We start from the raw sequence: 13682 nt of genomic DNA on the forward strand, positions 1-13682 counted from the left end.
CAATCAGAGACAATGACGAACACCTGCCTCTGACTGAGAACCATATCAGGCTGAACATAGAAATAGACAAACAAGACATGAAACATAGAATACCCACTCAGATCACACCCTGACCAATCAAAACATAGAAAATACAAAGTAAACTATGGTCAGGGCGTGACAGTACCCCCCCCCCCAAGGTGCGGACTCCGGCCGCAAAACCTGAACCTATAGGGGAGGGTCTGGGTGGGCATCTGTCCGCGGTGGCGGCTCTGGCGCTGGACGTGGACCCCACTCCATGACAGTTTTAATCCCCCTCCTAAACGTCCCTAAATAGGTTACCCACCACAATGATAACATGGGACAGAGGGACAGCTCGGGACAGAGGTAACTCGGGACAGATGGGTAGCTCAGCACTGAGAGGAAGCTCAGCACTGAGAAGAAGCTCAGCACTGAGAGGAAGCCCAGGCAGGTAGTAGAAACTACCAGAACCTGGCTGGCTGGCGGTTTCAGCAGATCCTGGTCGACTAGCAGATCTGGGAGAATCTGGTCGACTGGCGGATCTGAGAGAATCTGGTCGACTAGCGGATCTGGGAGAATCTGGTCGACTGGCGGATCTGGGAGAATCTGGTCGACTGGCGGATCTGGGAGAATCTGGTCGACTGGCGGATCTGGGAGAATCTGGTCGACTGGCGGATCTGGGAGAGTCTGGTCGACTGGCAGATCTGGAAGAGTCTGGTCGACTGGCAGATCTGGAAGAGTCTGGTCGACTGGCAGATCTGGAAGAGTCTGGTCGACTGGCAGATCTGGAAGAGTCTGGTCGACTGGCAGATCTGGAAGAGTCTGGACGACTGGCAGATCTGGAAGAGTCTGGACGACTGGCAGATCTGGAAGAGTCTGGACGACTGGCAGATCTGGAAGAGTCTGGACGACTGGCAGATCTGGAAGAGTCTGGACGACTGGCAGATCTGGAAGAGTCTGGTCGACTGGCAGATCTGGAAGAGTCTGGTCGACTGACAGCTCTGTCTGCTCCATGCTGACTGGCTGCTCCATGCTGACTGGCAGCTCTGGCTGCTCCATGCTGACTGGCTGCTCTGGCTGCTCCATGCTGACTGGCTGCTCTGGCTGCTCCATGCTGACTGGCTGCTCCATGCTGACTGGCGGCCCTGGCTGCTCCATGCTGACTGGCGGCCCTGGCTGCTCCATGCTGACTGGCGGCCCTGGCTGCTCCATGCTGACTGGCGGCCCTGGCTGCTCCATGCTGACTGGCGGCCCTGGCTGCTCCATGCTGACTGGCGGCCCTGGCGGCTCCTTGCAGACTGGCAGCTCTGGCGGCTCCTTGCAGACTGGCAGCTCTGGCGGCTCCTTGCAGACTGGCAGCTTTGGCGGCATCCTGCAGACAGGCAGCTCTGGCGGCTCCTTGCAGACTGGCAGCTCCATGCAGACTGGCAGCTCTATGCAGACTGGCAGCTCCTTGCAGACTGACAGCTCCTTGCAGACTGGCAGCTCCTTGCTAACTGGCAGCTCTATGCTAACTGGCAGCTCTATGCTAACTGGCAGTTCTGAACAGGCGGGAGACTCCGGCAGCGCTGTAGAGGCGGAAAGCTCTGACAGCGCTAAACAGGCGGGAGACTCCGACAGCGCTGGAGAGGAGGAAGGCTCCGACAGCGCTGGACAGGCGAGGCGCACTGTAGGCCTGATGCGTGGTGCTGGCACTGGTGGTACTGGGCCGAGGACACGCACAGGAAGCCTGGTGCGGGGAGCTGCTACCGGAGGGCTGGGGTGTGGAGGTGGTACTGGAAAAACCGGACCGTGCAGGCGCACTGGAGCTCTTGAGCACCGAGCCTGCCCAACCTTACCTGGTTGAATGCTCACGGTCGCCCTGCCAGTGCGGCGAGGTGGAATAGCCCGCACTGGACTATGCAGGCGAACCGGAGACACCGAGCGCAAGGCTGGTGCCATGTAAGCCGGCCCAAGGAGACGCACTGGGGACCAGCTGCGTAGAGCCGGCTTCATGGCATTAGGCTCGACGCTCAATCTAGCCCGGCCGACACGCGGAGCTGGAATATACCGCACCGGGCTATGCACCCGCACTGGAGACACCGTGCGCACCACTGCATAACACGGTGCCTGTCCGGTCTCTCTAGCCCCCCGGTAAGCACAGGGAGTTTGCGCAGGTCTCCTACCTGGCGTAGCCATACTCCCTGTTAGCCCCCCCCCAAGAAATTTTTGGGGCTGCCTCTCGGGCTTCCTTGCCAGCCGTGTTCCCTCATATCGCCGGCTCCTCTCTCCGGCTGCCTCAGCTCTCCTAAGTGCCTCCACCTGTTCCCATGGGAGGCGATCTCTTCCAGCCAGTATCTCCTCCCAAGTGTAACAGCCCTTGCCATCCAAAACGTCCTCCCATGTCCATTCCTCTTTACGCTGCTGTTGCTGCCTGTTAACACGCTGCTTGGTCCGTTGGTGGTGGGTGATTCTGTAACGGTTTTCCGTATGAGAAGGAGAGTCGGACCAAAATGCAGCGTGTCGATTGCGATCCATGTTTTATTAATAATACGAAACACGAATCTCCAATACAATACTACAAAATAAAGAACATAATGAACGTAACGAAAACCTAAACAGCCTATCTGGTGAAAACACATAGACAGGAACAATCACCCACAAACACACAGTGAAACCCAGGCTACCTAAATATGGTTCCCAATCAGAGACAATGACGAACACCTGCCTCTGACTGAGAACCATATCAGGCTGAACATAGAAATAGACAAACAAGACATGAAACATAGAATACCCACTCAGATCACACCCTGACCAATCAAAACATAGAAAATACAAAGTAAACTATGGTCAGGGCGTGACAGTTGTGTTACAGTCTGAATTTAAAAAGGATTCATTGAGATTGTTTGTGTCACTGGCCTACACACAATAACCCATAATGTTAAAGTGGAATTATGTTTTATTTTTATTTTACAAATTAATAAAAAAATGTAAGCTGAAATGTCTTGAGTCAGTAAATATTCAACCCATTTGTTATGACAAGCCTAAATAAATTCAGAAGTAAATATTTGCTTTACAAGTCACAATAGTTGCATGGGATCACTCAGCAAATACATAGTGTATGCAAATAAAAGTGTTTAACATGATTTTTGAATGCCTCATCTCTGTACTATACACATATGTAAGGTCCCTCAGTTGAGCAGTGAATTTCAAACACAGATTCAACCACTAAGACTAGGGAGGTTTTCCAATGCTTGACAAAAAGGGCACCTATTAGTAGATGGGTAAAAAAGGTGACCGAAGTTATTAATTACACTTTGGATGGTGTATCAACACACCCAGTCACTACAAAGATACAGGCATCCTTCCAAACTAAGTTGCCGAAGAGGAAGCAAACCGCTCAGGGATTTCACCCATGAGGCCAATGGTGACTGTAAAACAGTTATAGAGTTTAATGGCTGTGATAGGAGAAAACTGAGGATGGATCAACAGCATTGTAGTTACTCCACAATACTAATTTAATTGACACAGAGAAAAGAAGGAAGCCTTTACAGAATAAAATATTCCAAAACATGCATCCTGTTTGCAAGACACTAAAGTAATACTACACAAAATGTGACAAAGTAATTCACTTTTTGTCCTGAATACAAAGTGTTATGTTTGGGGCAAATACAACACATGACATACTTTCAAGCATAGTGGTGGCTGCATCATGTTATGGGTATGCTTGTAATCGTTAAGGACTGTGGAGTTTTTCAGGATAAAAAGAAATAGAGCAAAGCACAGGCAGACTTTTTGAGGAAAACTTGGTTCAGTCTGCATTCCACCAGACACTGGGAGATGAATTCACCTTTCAGCAGGACAATAACCTAAAATTCCAAATATACACTGGAATTGCTTACCAAGAAGACAATGAATGTTCCTGAGTGGACAAGTTAGTTTTGACTTAAATAGGCGTGGAAATCTACGGGAAGACCTGCAAATGTTTGTCTAGCAATGATCAACAACCAATTTGACAGAGCTTGAAGAATTATGAAAATAATAATAAGCCTACCTGGTTAAATAAAGGTGAAATAAATAAAAAATGAAAATAATAATGGGCAAATGTTGCACAATCCTGGTGTGGAAAGCTCTTAGAGACTTACAAAGACACACAGCTGTAATTGATGCCAAAGGTGTTTCTTCAAAGTATTGACTCAGAGGTGTGAATACTTGTGTAAATTAGATAATTCTGTACTTAATTTCTAAAAACTGTTTCATCCATTTTGAATTCAAGCTGGAACACAACAAAATGTGGGATAAGTCAAGGGGTGTGAATACTTTCTGAAAGCACTGTAGATAGTAGACTACAATGCATAATGAAACAATCCCTAGTAAGCTACTGTTTTGAGGGTGGACATACTGTGTTATTTGGAATTAATAGACTGGTTTTATGCACAACAACTTTCTATCCAAGCTGGGAGAGAGAGTGAGGACAGCTCATGTCATGCAGGTTCAGGTAGCCTATATAGGACAGTAGTATATCCAAAACAATCTATTGGTAACTCATTGCTGTTGCATCAAAAATGTATTTTACTATCCGCAATGTTTTAATTTCCAACTTTAATTACCGAACAAGTAATTACATTATTGCCACCAGCCAGCAATCTTAAAATGACAGCATTGCAACACCGTGTATAGCTTTGTGAAATCTTAGGCTTAACATGACAAAATGAGGACCAAATAGGCTTAACAATACAAAATACAAAATAAAATAGATTTTTTAAAATTTAACTAGGCAAGTCAGTTAAGAACAAATTCTTATTTACAATGACAGCCTACCCCAAACAAAAGCTGGCCCAATTGTGCGCCGCCCTATGGGATTCCCAATCACGGCCGGATGTGACACAGCCTGCATTTGAACCAGGGACTGCATCTTGCATTGAGATGCAGTGCCTTAGAGCACTGCGCCACACAGGAGCCCCTTAGTTAAAGCAAAGCTGGATATGCCCTAGCACCACAGAAAGCCTATCATCGATTCGATAAGAAATCAACCACAGAAACATATCACAATTTCAGCACTATGGACAGCTATCGGTATTCTATACTTTGTGAGTGGCTGTCTGGCTGACACATTAGATTATACATTTTTTTATAGGGGGGGGGGGGGTATCGCCGACCTTGTAGGGGTCCACTGAAACTGCATTACGCCAGTGACACACACACATACTCTCTATGTTAATTATAGTAGACAGCAAGTCATGGCATGCTTATGGCATATAGTATTAGTGACATTTCTAGTGAGATGTAGCGACCATTTGCCTTTGAAAAATAGCAGCTTCATTACTGGCGAATAGTCAATTATTGGTCCCATATTGCCCCTGTTCACCTCCATTAGACACAGAGAATCTCAGAGCCACGCAATTGTGGAATATCAATGTTGTGAGTCATTGTCATGCATGTGTTGGCACTACAGTATGAACCTCTATATTAGGGGTAATAAATCATCATTCTTCATTTCCGCTGGGTTTCACTGGGTTTCAGCATGTGTTTGATTGTTTTGTGGACTCCCCAGAAACTGATATACTCCTCTGTTAGTCCTCAGAAAGTGATTTACCATAGACACCAGGTGTTGTGTGACCTGTCCAAATCATGGGTTCTTAAATTATTTAGTGTTCACACAAAGGTTTGTCTCTGCAGCCCCCATGAACCGGGGCTCCCAAACCCCTTTTACACTGGTTTGAAATGTTACAACCATCTCCCCTGAGTACCACAGAAAGTACATTGTCAAATGTCAGGACTGTACCTTATCTTTCCTCGAAATGCAGTGAAAAGGGTCAATGCCTCTAAAGAAAATAAAAAAAAGCGTCCCAGATCTATCGGGTGGCAGGTTGTGTGTTGGCACCTGTGTTGCTGACAAATCCAATGTTCAAAGTCCTGCAGCCAGGAGGAGGGCACTAGCAGAAACATGTCATGGCAACTAAAACAGTGCCATACTAGAAAAGCTCCTCCTGTTCCTGCCTGCCTTTACCACCAACCCCCTGGAATGACTGTCAGTCAACACAACGGCAGTAGAATCAATAAGCTAAGAGATCAGGAACTGGCTCGTGACATGCTTCACATAATGTGCTTCTCCAGGAGAGATGGGAGATATTAAACTGATATTTTTCTGCTTTTTGGAAAATACACAAACTCAACCTTCCATAGAATATCACAGCTTCTATTAGACCTATAGCTACATAAACACATGCATGCACACACTAGTTCTGACACCATTTGTCATATTGACTTTCTTCTCAGTCATTGATAATGGAGGAGGGGAATGGAAATACAGAAAATGATTATTTCCTGGCATGGCTCCAGCAGCCGTCACCTGATGAGGCAGTATTCATCTCCAGCCATTATTATTATCCATAGGCAGCTTTTCTCCATCTCCCCTGATATATTCATGATGCAGAGATGTGGTCTTGGGGCATGCAGTGTGTGGCAGTCACAAACTGACTCCACGCCGACTGAGCTTAAAGAACGCTCATCAGTTTTACATTATTTTGTTTGAAGCCACCGAATACACCTGCCCAGCTGGAAATAACCAAGTCTATTTGCATTTTTATTTGATTTTAATATATTCTTCAGCGGTAATGATTTCCAATTATAGAGTATATCCAGACTCAAACGTGTGTTCTCTCTGCTGCTCTCCTCTCAACAAGCAACGAACAAAGTGGATTCTGTTGAGTAGTGTGGTTTTAAATAGATCAAAGGATGAATCTGGGTCTTGTCTTATGCAATTAAGAAGATGCATTAAAGAGAACAAACCCCTGTGGGCTGTTGTTGTTTTAACTGATGCCCTATTGCTTCCACTGCTATATCAGGATCAACATTGTGCAAATATGCCCTGTTGTTATACAGTACACCGACCAGGCTCAGAGATATACTTTATGGTCTCTCCTCAACTTCTGCCAAAGGTTGTTGACTTTTTCTCAACCACTAGCCTTGAGTCACAAAAACCCCTCTGAGAATTGGGAAGCCAAAGTTTGTAATTTCTTTCCTCCCCTCAATTAAACATCAATTACCATTGTTTAATTACTGTATTACAATTATTTCCACCAATTAAACCTCTAGGCTGTCTCTAACGTCACTTCCCGGCTTTGCTGCTATTATTTGCAGTCACTTCTCAGTCGATCCTAGACATTTCAGATATCTGATACAATGCACACTCTGAAAAACACAACGCTATGATGCATAAAGACAGTGGGTGGGTGAAGAATATCACAAATCCTAATACCCTTACTTATAATGGTAACATTTGGAAGCCTCTTAAACAGTCTTTGCATGTCTTATTGAAAATGTGAACGGAATTATTTTGCTAATGAGATAAGGTGTTGGAATGACTGAGCAAGTGAATCGGTAGGAGAGTAGTGTGTGGTCTCCTTTCATCCAAGGGTCAGGCGAGGTGGTGTTAGATAATCTTATCAGGCTCTACCATGATGTCTGAATTATAGCATGAAACTGACACCGACTCATCTCCAACCTGAATTTAAGCTCTTTTAAATGTTAATCTGGGTTTTGACTCTGAATATGGGTTTTATTTGAAATCTCATATCTTTGAAGACAAATCAAAATTTCTATCTAGTTGGTGAAAAGTCCGTTGGCTATATTTGACTAATCTTTGGATATTGCACAAGGTAAGATTATAGCACGAGTGTTATTCAACCCAGTCTCATGGGCTATATGTTCCATGGTATGACTTTCATCAGCAGGTGATATCCACTGCTGCTCTGCAATTACATTCTCTAGTCATAAAACATTTTTAAAACTTAATGACATATACATTTCTCAACAAACTTCTCCAAGTGGGAAAATGTTCATACTTGCCTCATTTTGAAAATACAAAGGAATATACTTTCTCTCTACAAACTCCTCCAAATGGGAAGCTTTACATTTCTCCTACCTGATTCACAATAAACCTTCCTTGTTTCTGGTCAACAGACAGGCCTAATTGTTGGATGGGTCCTACTTGTTGTGTTGACAGTGTTAGGTGTAGGGGTAGACCGCTGAGGACAGCAGGTGGGGCCTCCTGATAGGGAGATGTCTGTCCTGTAGGCAGAGTAAGCCAGCCAGGCTGATAAAGAGGGACGGCGGGCAGGTGTCCTGTAGGCAAAGATAACCAACCTCCTGATAATTACATGAAGGGCCATTATTCAGACTGAGGGGGAGGGATGGCCCCTGAAGACATTCTCATCCTGCTTATAGATATGTCTTTATCTACTGGCTCTCCATTATCATCATCATTCTGTCACACACACACCAGGGGCCTCACTCAGTCAAAGCACAACAGCCATTACTCTTGTTTATGAGATAAATCTGCTTGACATATTAATAGCTGTCACATGTAATAAACTTGTAATGTCTTGCATAAAGATATTCCATCTACTGTATGTTGATATTGTGATAAAAACCTAAAACATACACAGGTGGTGAAGCTATTTAACAGACCACCAACAATCCTACATATACAGCTACATAAATCATTGTTAATTGTGCTGACTTTGCTATCAAGTAAGCCAGGGGATCTTTCAGCTTCAGACCCAAATGAGAAATTGACCGCTCTTCCGTGACCCAAATCCTCCTACAATGACCCCAATTGAAAATAAATAGTATGTGATTATAGATGTATCCTCCTAACTCGTGACCTATCTCTCACATGCCCAGGGCCCACTTTGGGATACAGGGATAGTTTAAGAAACCCTGGACTAAGCTCAGGAGTTATTCTGAATTGTTTTTTTTCTTAGAGGGAGGAACATGTGAGGTGATTGCTGCTCACAGATGCTGTAATAAGAACAAGATTGAAGAGCGGTCCCAGACAGTCAAGTGTTCCTGTCTACCAGGGAAGGTGGCAGGGACTACCAGGAACAGACCCTCCTGTGTTGACGGTGAGTACCACCACTACCATCACAATCCCCATTGGTATTGCAGGCGCAAGAGAAGTGTTGGCACTATCACTGATTGGACTCACACAGGTGCTGCTAATAGAACCCATATTCAACAGTTCTTTAAAATATGTTTCTCCAGGGTTGCATAAAAGTAGTACAATATATCATTTGGAGTGTGTATGATGCTTCCGCCTTTCCCAATAGATCTGGAATAGCAAATATCACAGCAGGTGGCCAGTAGAAATAGAGAGCCCCATGCTCTATCCCTTTCATCTGATTAGATGACTGTAGAAGTATGAACCTGAGAGAACGTATCAAAGAACATATACAATTCATCAATGGCAATAATTTTCTAGACCTAGAGAAGCTGCCATGGTTCTTTATTTATTGTGCATTTTGTTTTAAATAGTGTAAAGTCTAAGACAGGATGCCCAAGGAGTTGTTGTTATTGATTAATAGATGCACTATAACCTTGGTTCGACCAGCCTCCTGGCAACAAACCTTGGTAACCCTGTTTACCATAAGGAACAGGTCCAAGTGAGGTCCTCATGGGTGATGAATATGTATGACTGGAAAACCACTTAGACTGCGACAGTAAAGAACACTGTTAGACCAGCTGGCTGCAGTGTTCATGGACATTTCAACCTCTCCCTGTCCCAGTCTGTGATCCCCACATGCTCCAAGATGTCCACCATTGTCTCTGTACCAAAGCAAACTAAAGTAACCTGCCTAATGACTAATGGCCTGTAGCGCTCACTTCTGTCATCATGAAATGCTTCGAGAGGCTGATCAAGGACCACACCAGCTCCACCTTACCTGACACCCTGGACCTACTCCAATTAGCATACTTCCCCAACAGATCCAAAGATGATGCAATCACCATCGCTCTACACACTGCCCTGTCCCACCTGGACAAGAGGAACACCTATGTGAGAATTCTGTTCCTCGACTACAGCTCAGTGTTCAACACCATAGTCCCCTCCAAGCTCAACACTAAGCTCAGGACCCTGGGTCTGAACACCTCCCTCTGCAACTGGATCCTGGACTTCCTGACAGGCAGACCCCAGGTGGTGAGGGTAGGCAAAAACAGCTGCACAATCGAGAGCATCTTGACCGGCGGCGTCACCGCCTGGTACGGCAACTGCACCGCCCTCAACCAGAAGGCTCTACAGAGGGTGGTGCGGACAGCCCAATATATCCCTGGGGGCAGAACATTTACACCAGGCGGTGACTGAGGAAGGCCCGAAAGATCGTCAAGGACTCCAGTCACCCAAGCCACGGACTGTTCCCTCAGTTACCATCTGGCAAGCTGTATCAGAGCATGAGGTCTCGGACCTACAGGCTCCAAGACAGCTAGTACCACCAGGCCATCAGACTGCTGAACAGTTAACTCTAGCTGTCTCCCTGCACAGACCTGGACCTTAGAGACTATATACACCTTAGAGGTTATTTGCACTGACTACTCAAACATCCAACCCTCACACACAAACTTGCAAACACACAAACACCTATAAAACACACACACACAATTACCCGCACACATTTAGAACACACACACACACACACACACACACACACACACACACACACACACACACACACACACACACACACACACACACACACACACACACACACACACACACACACACAACACCGTTGTTCAATTATATACTATTGATTCCACTGTGTGACCAAGTCACCACCCACTCTATATTTGTAAATACAGTGTTATACAGTCCATAACATTTGATTTGAATTGAAACACTCAAACCAAATATTTTCTGAACTTACTGGCCACATACAACACAACTACCTCATTTTGTACTGCGGAATTGCAGTGATGCTTTATGAATTGTATGTATTGGGTTTTTGACTGATGAGGCACAATTTTACCATCTCTAGTAAAGATCCAACAGAAGCCAATATTAGCCTATATCCCTCCCTATATATTCTTCCTGTGCTGTACAGCGAGCATTACTTCTCACCTGCTTGTATGCTTCTTTAGATTCTAACCATTAGATGATGTTGCCATAATTACTGAGCAGAGTAGACAGAGTGAGGGAATTTCAGGTTTATTCTGTCTGTCAGGACTGACAGGGTATTTTCTTCTGTCAAACATCTGAGATGTGCTGGACATTTAACCTGTATTTAAGGCAATTTTCTTTTCCCAGAGCAAGAATATGGCCTGCATTAGAGTCACAGCTATGCCTCCTCCTACACATGTCTAGACGTCTGTCTGTCTCTTTGATTTATGACGCATGTAAGAAATGCAATGATTACAATTCTTTCAATAATTCACATAGGGTTGTTTCAGTGCATACTTTGTTTTGTAAGTACTGGTACAAGGATTCCGATTTGGATTTTGATCGATTATTACACCATACAGGTAGGGATGTTACAGATCTAAGACAAGGGAGAGTTGACAGTTACTTTGATATTTGTCAGACAGATTCCCACAATTTAGATGTGTGTGTCTGTCATTTGATGAACAAAGCAACAGACCCTCTAGTCACCAATCCATCTCCAAGTCATGCACTGCTATCACATATAGCCGTTCCACTGGGTAAGACATACTCAGGTCACCTTATCCATTTGTTGCCTGCAGCATCCATAGTGATTGGGAAGTGGTGGTGCGAGATGGAGCCCTGTCTGGAGGGAGAGGAGTGCAAGACGCTGCCTGACAACTCAGGCTGGATGTGTTACGCTGGGAACAAGATCAAAACCACCCGGGTAAGATAGCCTCTCGTTACCATTTGAAACAGAGACATACTGGAGGAGGGAGAGTTACAGTCATGAGGAATTTGCACCAATAGAACAATACAGACTTTACATTTAAAGACAAAGGCACAAGGTATTGACTGAAGTATATATCTATACTACCTAATACCTATTTTTGACTGGTTAGGGCCAGTAAGTAAGCATTTCACTGTACACTTTGATTTGTTTTACTAATGTCTCCTTTCTTTTTTAGAACACCCAACAGCCTGCAAGCGAAGAATACCTCGAACTTTAGACGGACCAACTGCAGAGGTCAGCTTTGACATGTTCCATGGAGCTGTTACTGTATACCATCTTATCATAAAGCCTCTAATAAACAAGATGAACATTATAGCTGCACTGCAATATATCACAATATCTTAGTGCTCTCCCTTTTGTTTGTTTCAGATCAATCCAAGGACCCAACAAAGACACTCAGTTTGCTTTCCTGGATGTGTGAATTCTCAAAAGAAACTGCTGCTCAAGGGTATTGGGAATGATGCAGTTCAAGGATACCAATGGGGGACCTTATTGAATTCTGAATTTTGTTCTTTGAGGAAACACTGCTTTTGGATGTACAGCACATCTGTCGTCAGAAAACTCAGACAGACTCTGCGAGATGGGCAGACATTTCTGGGTTACCTTTAGCAAGTACTTGCAGTGGGGAGTCAGGATTCTGTATATACCATGTTTCAGTGTCTTCATGTTAACAAGAACATTGTCTACAGTATGATGGTGGTGAGATGTAAATGATTCCAAACCCTGATCTGTTCTGTTCTTGTCCATGTGTTCTAGGTTTCAGACCACAGCCAAAAGTCTAATATTTCTCAGACATTCAATAACCTATAGGTTTTACATCACGTGAGGATGCAACTGTACATTGGTTGTTAAAAGGAATAATTTGACCAATATAACAACACATATTTTTGTTATGGAAAAAAACGTTTTTGTATTTGAATGCATTCAGTCAACTCAGTTGCTTCGTCATCCCTCTTAGAAATAACAACACAATAGTCCAGTTATCCTTCAAAAGGTTGATTGCTCACCAAAAATACAGTATGCTTGTTTTGTTTTTTTACTCCTTTAGATGCCTTATGTGTGTCTTCTTCAACAACATATTAAAAGTCTACCATTGCTCTGTGCATAAATATTGAATTAAAGTATGTTGTGTTATGTAATTAAATATATATTTTGTACTGGCTGCACAGAGCCATTTACCTCTACAATTGAAGTATCGACGAATCAGCCTATCCTACTAAGTGATGAAATCTGGATAATAATTGCCTCTATAGCGCACAGATGTCAGAAAGCACAACGATCACAATCAACTAGCTTGCTAACTGGGTTAAGTAAGTAGAGGAAAACACATGAACAGAATATCAATGTTAAATTTGTACATGTATCTTTGTAATGGGTACTGGACCAGTTGTTCCACTAAAACAACACAACACAACTCCAGCTCTCTTCCCTGACATCATTCTAACCTAACAAATAGTTTTTTTTGGTATCCTGCTCTCCTTGTAAATAAGAAATGAGCTTGTTTAGGACTAATAAGGACAGTCAATGAAAAACACATTTTCTCTGAAGTCTTCCACTTAACAAAGAATGCTCAACGGAGCATGAAGCAGATTATACAAAGACTGTGCTATTACAATGCGTCAGGGAACCAAGCAGCTAGTGGGCAAATTTGATTTAAATCCACCAGACACCCTGAGTGTTGCTCTCTGGCACATGTTTTCTGAAATCTTCATATGTGTGGATCAAACACATCGTACAAACACACACTGAAATCACATCACACCAACGACAGGAAGGCTAGAGACAACACAATGCAATATGCAAGTAAAGGCATTGTATCCTAACTGTATTCTAGAAAGTCTTATATGGGCTCGTATCCACAAAGCATTTCAAAGTAGGAGTGCTGATCTAAGATCAGTTTAGCCTTTTAGATCATAATGAATAAGATTATATGGACGCTTTGTGGATACCGTTTCTTAAAGAGGATTCCAAACTGAACAATAGGTTGTTATCAGT

General features: G+C 44.0%; 1 protein-coding gene across 1 annotated transcript in view; it reads left to right on the forward strand.

The window, feature by feature from the left end:
* Window positions 1–12414, forward strand: part of LOC139367662 (chemokine-like protein TAFA-1) — a 30440-nt gene extending 18026 nt beyond the window's left edge. The window contains exons 3-6 of the mRNA XM_071105937.1: window positions 8748–8888; window positions 11497–11621; window positions 11863–11921; window positions 12057–12414. Coding sequence (XP_070962038.1) covers window positions 8748–8888; window positions 11497–11621; window positions 11863–11904 — 308 coding nt within the window. The 3' untranslated portion in view covers window positions 11905–11921; window positions 12057–12414. The remainder of the gene's footprint in view (window positions 1–8747; window positions 8889–11496; window positions 11622–11862; window positions 11922–12056) is intronic.
* The last annotated feature ends 1268 nt before the right edge of the window (window positions 12415–13682 follow it).

The sequence above is a fragment of the Oncorhynchus clarkii genome, chromosome 16, assembly GCF_045791955.1.
Source record: "Oncorhynchus clarkii lewisi isolate Uvic-CL-2024 chromosome 16, UVic_Ocla_1.0, whole genome shotgun sequence".
Taxonomy (NCBI): Eukaryota; Metazoa; Chordata; class Actinopteri; order Salmoniformes; family Salmonidae; genus Oncorhynchus; species Oncorhynchus clarkii.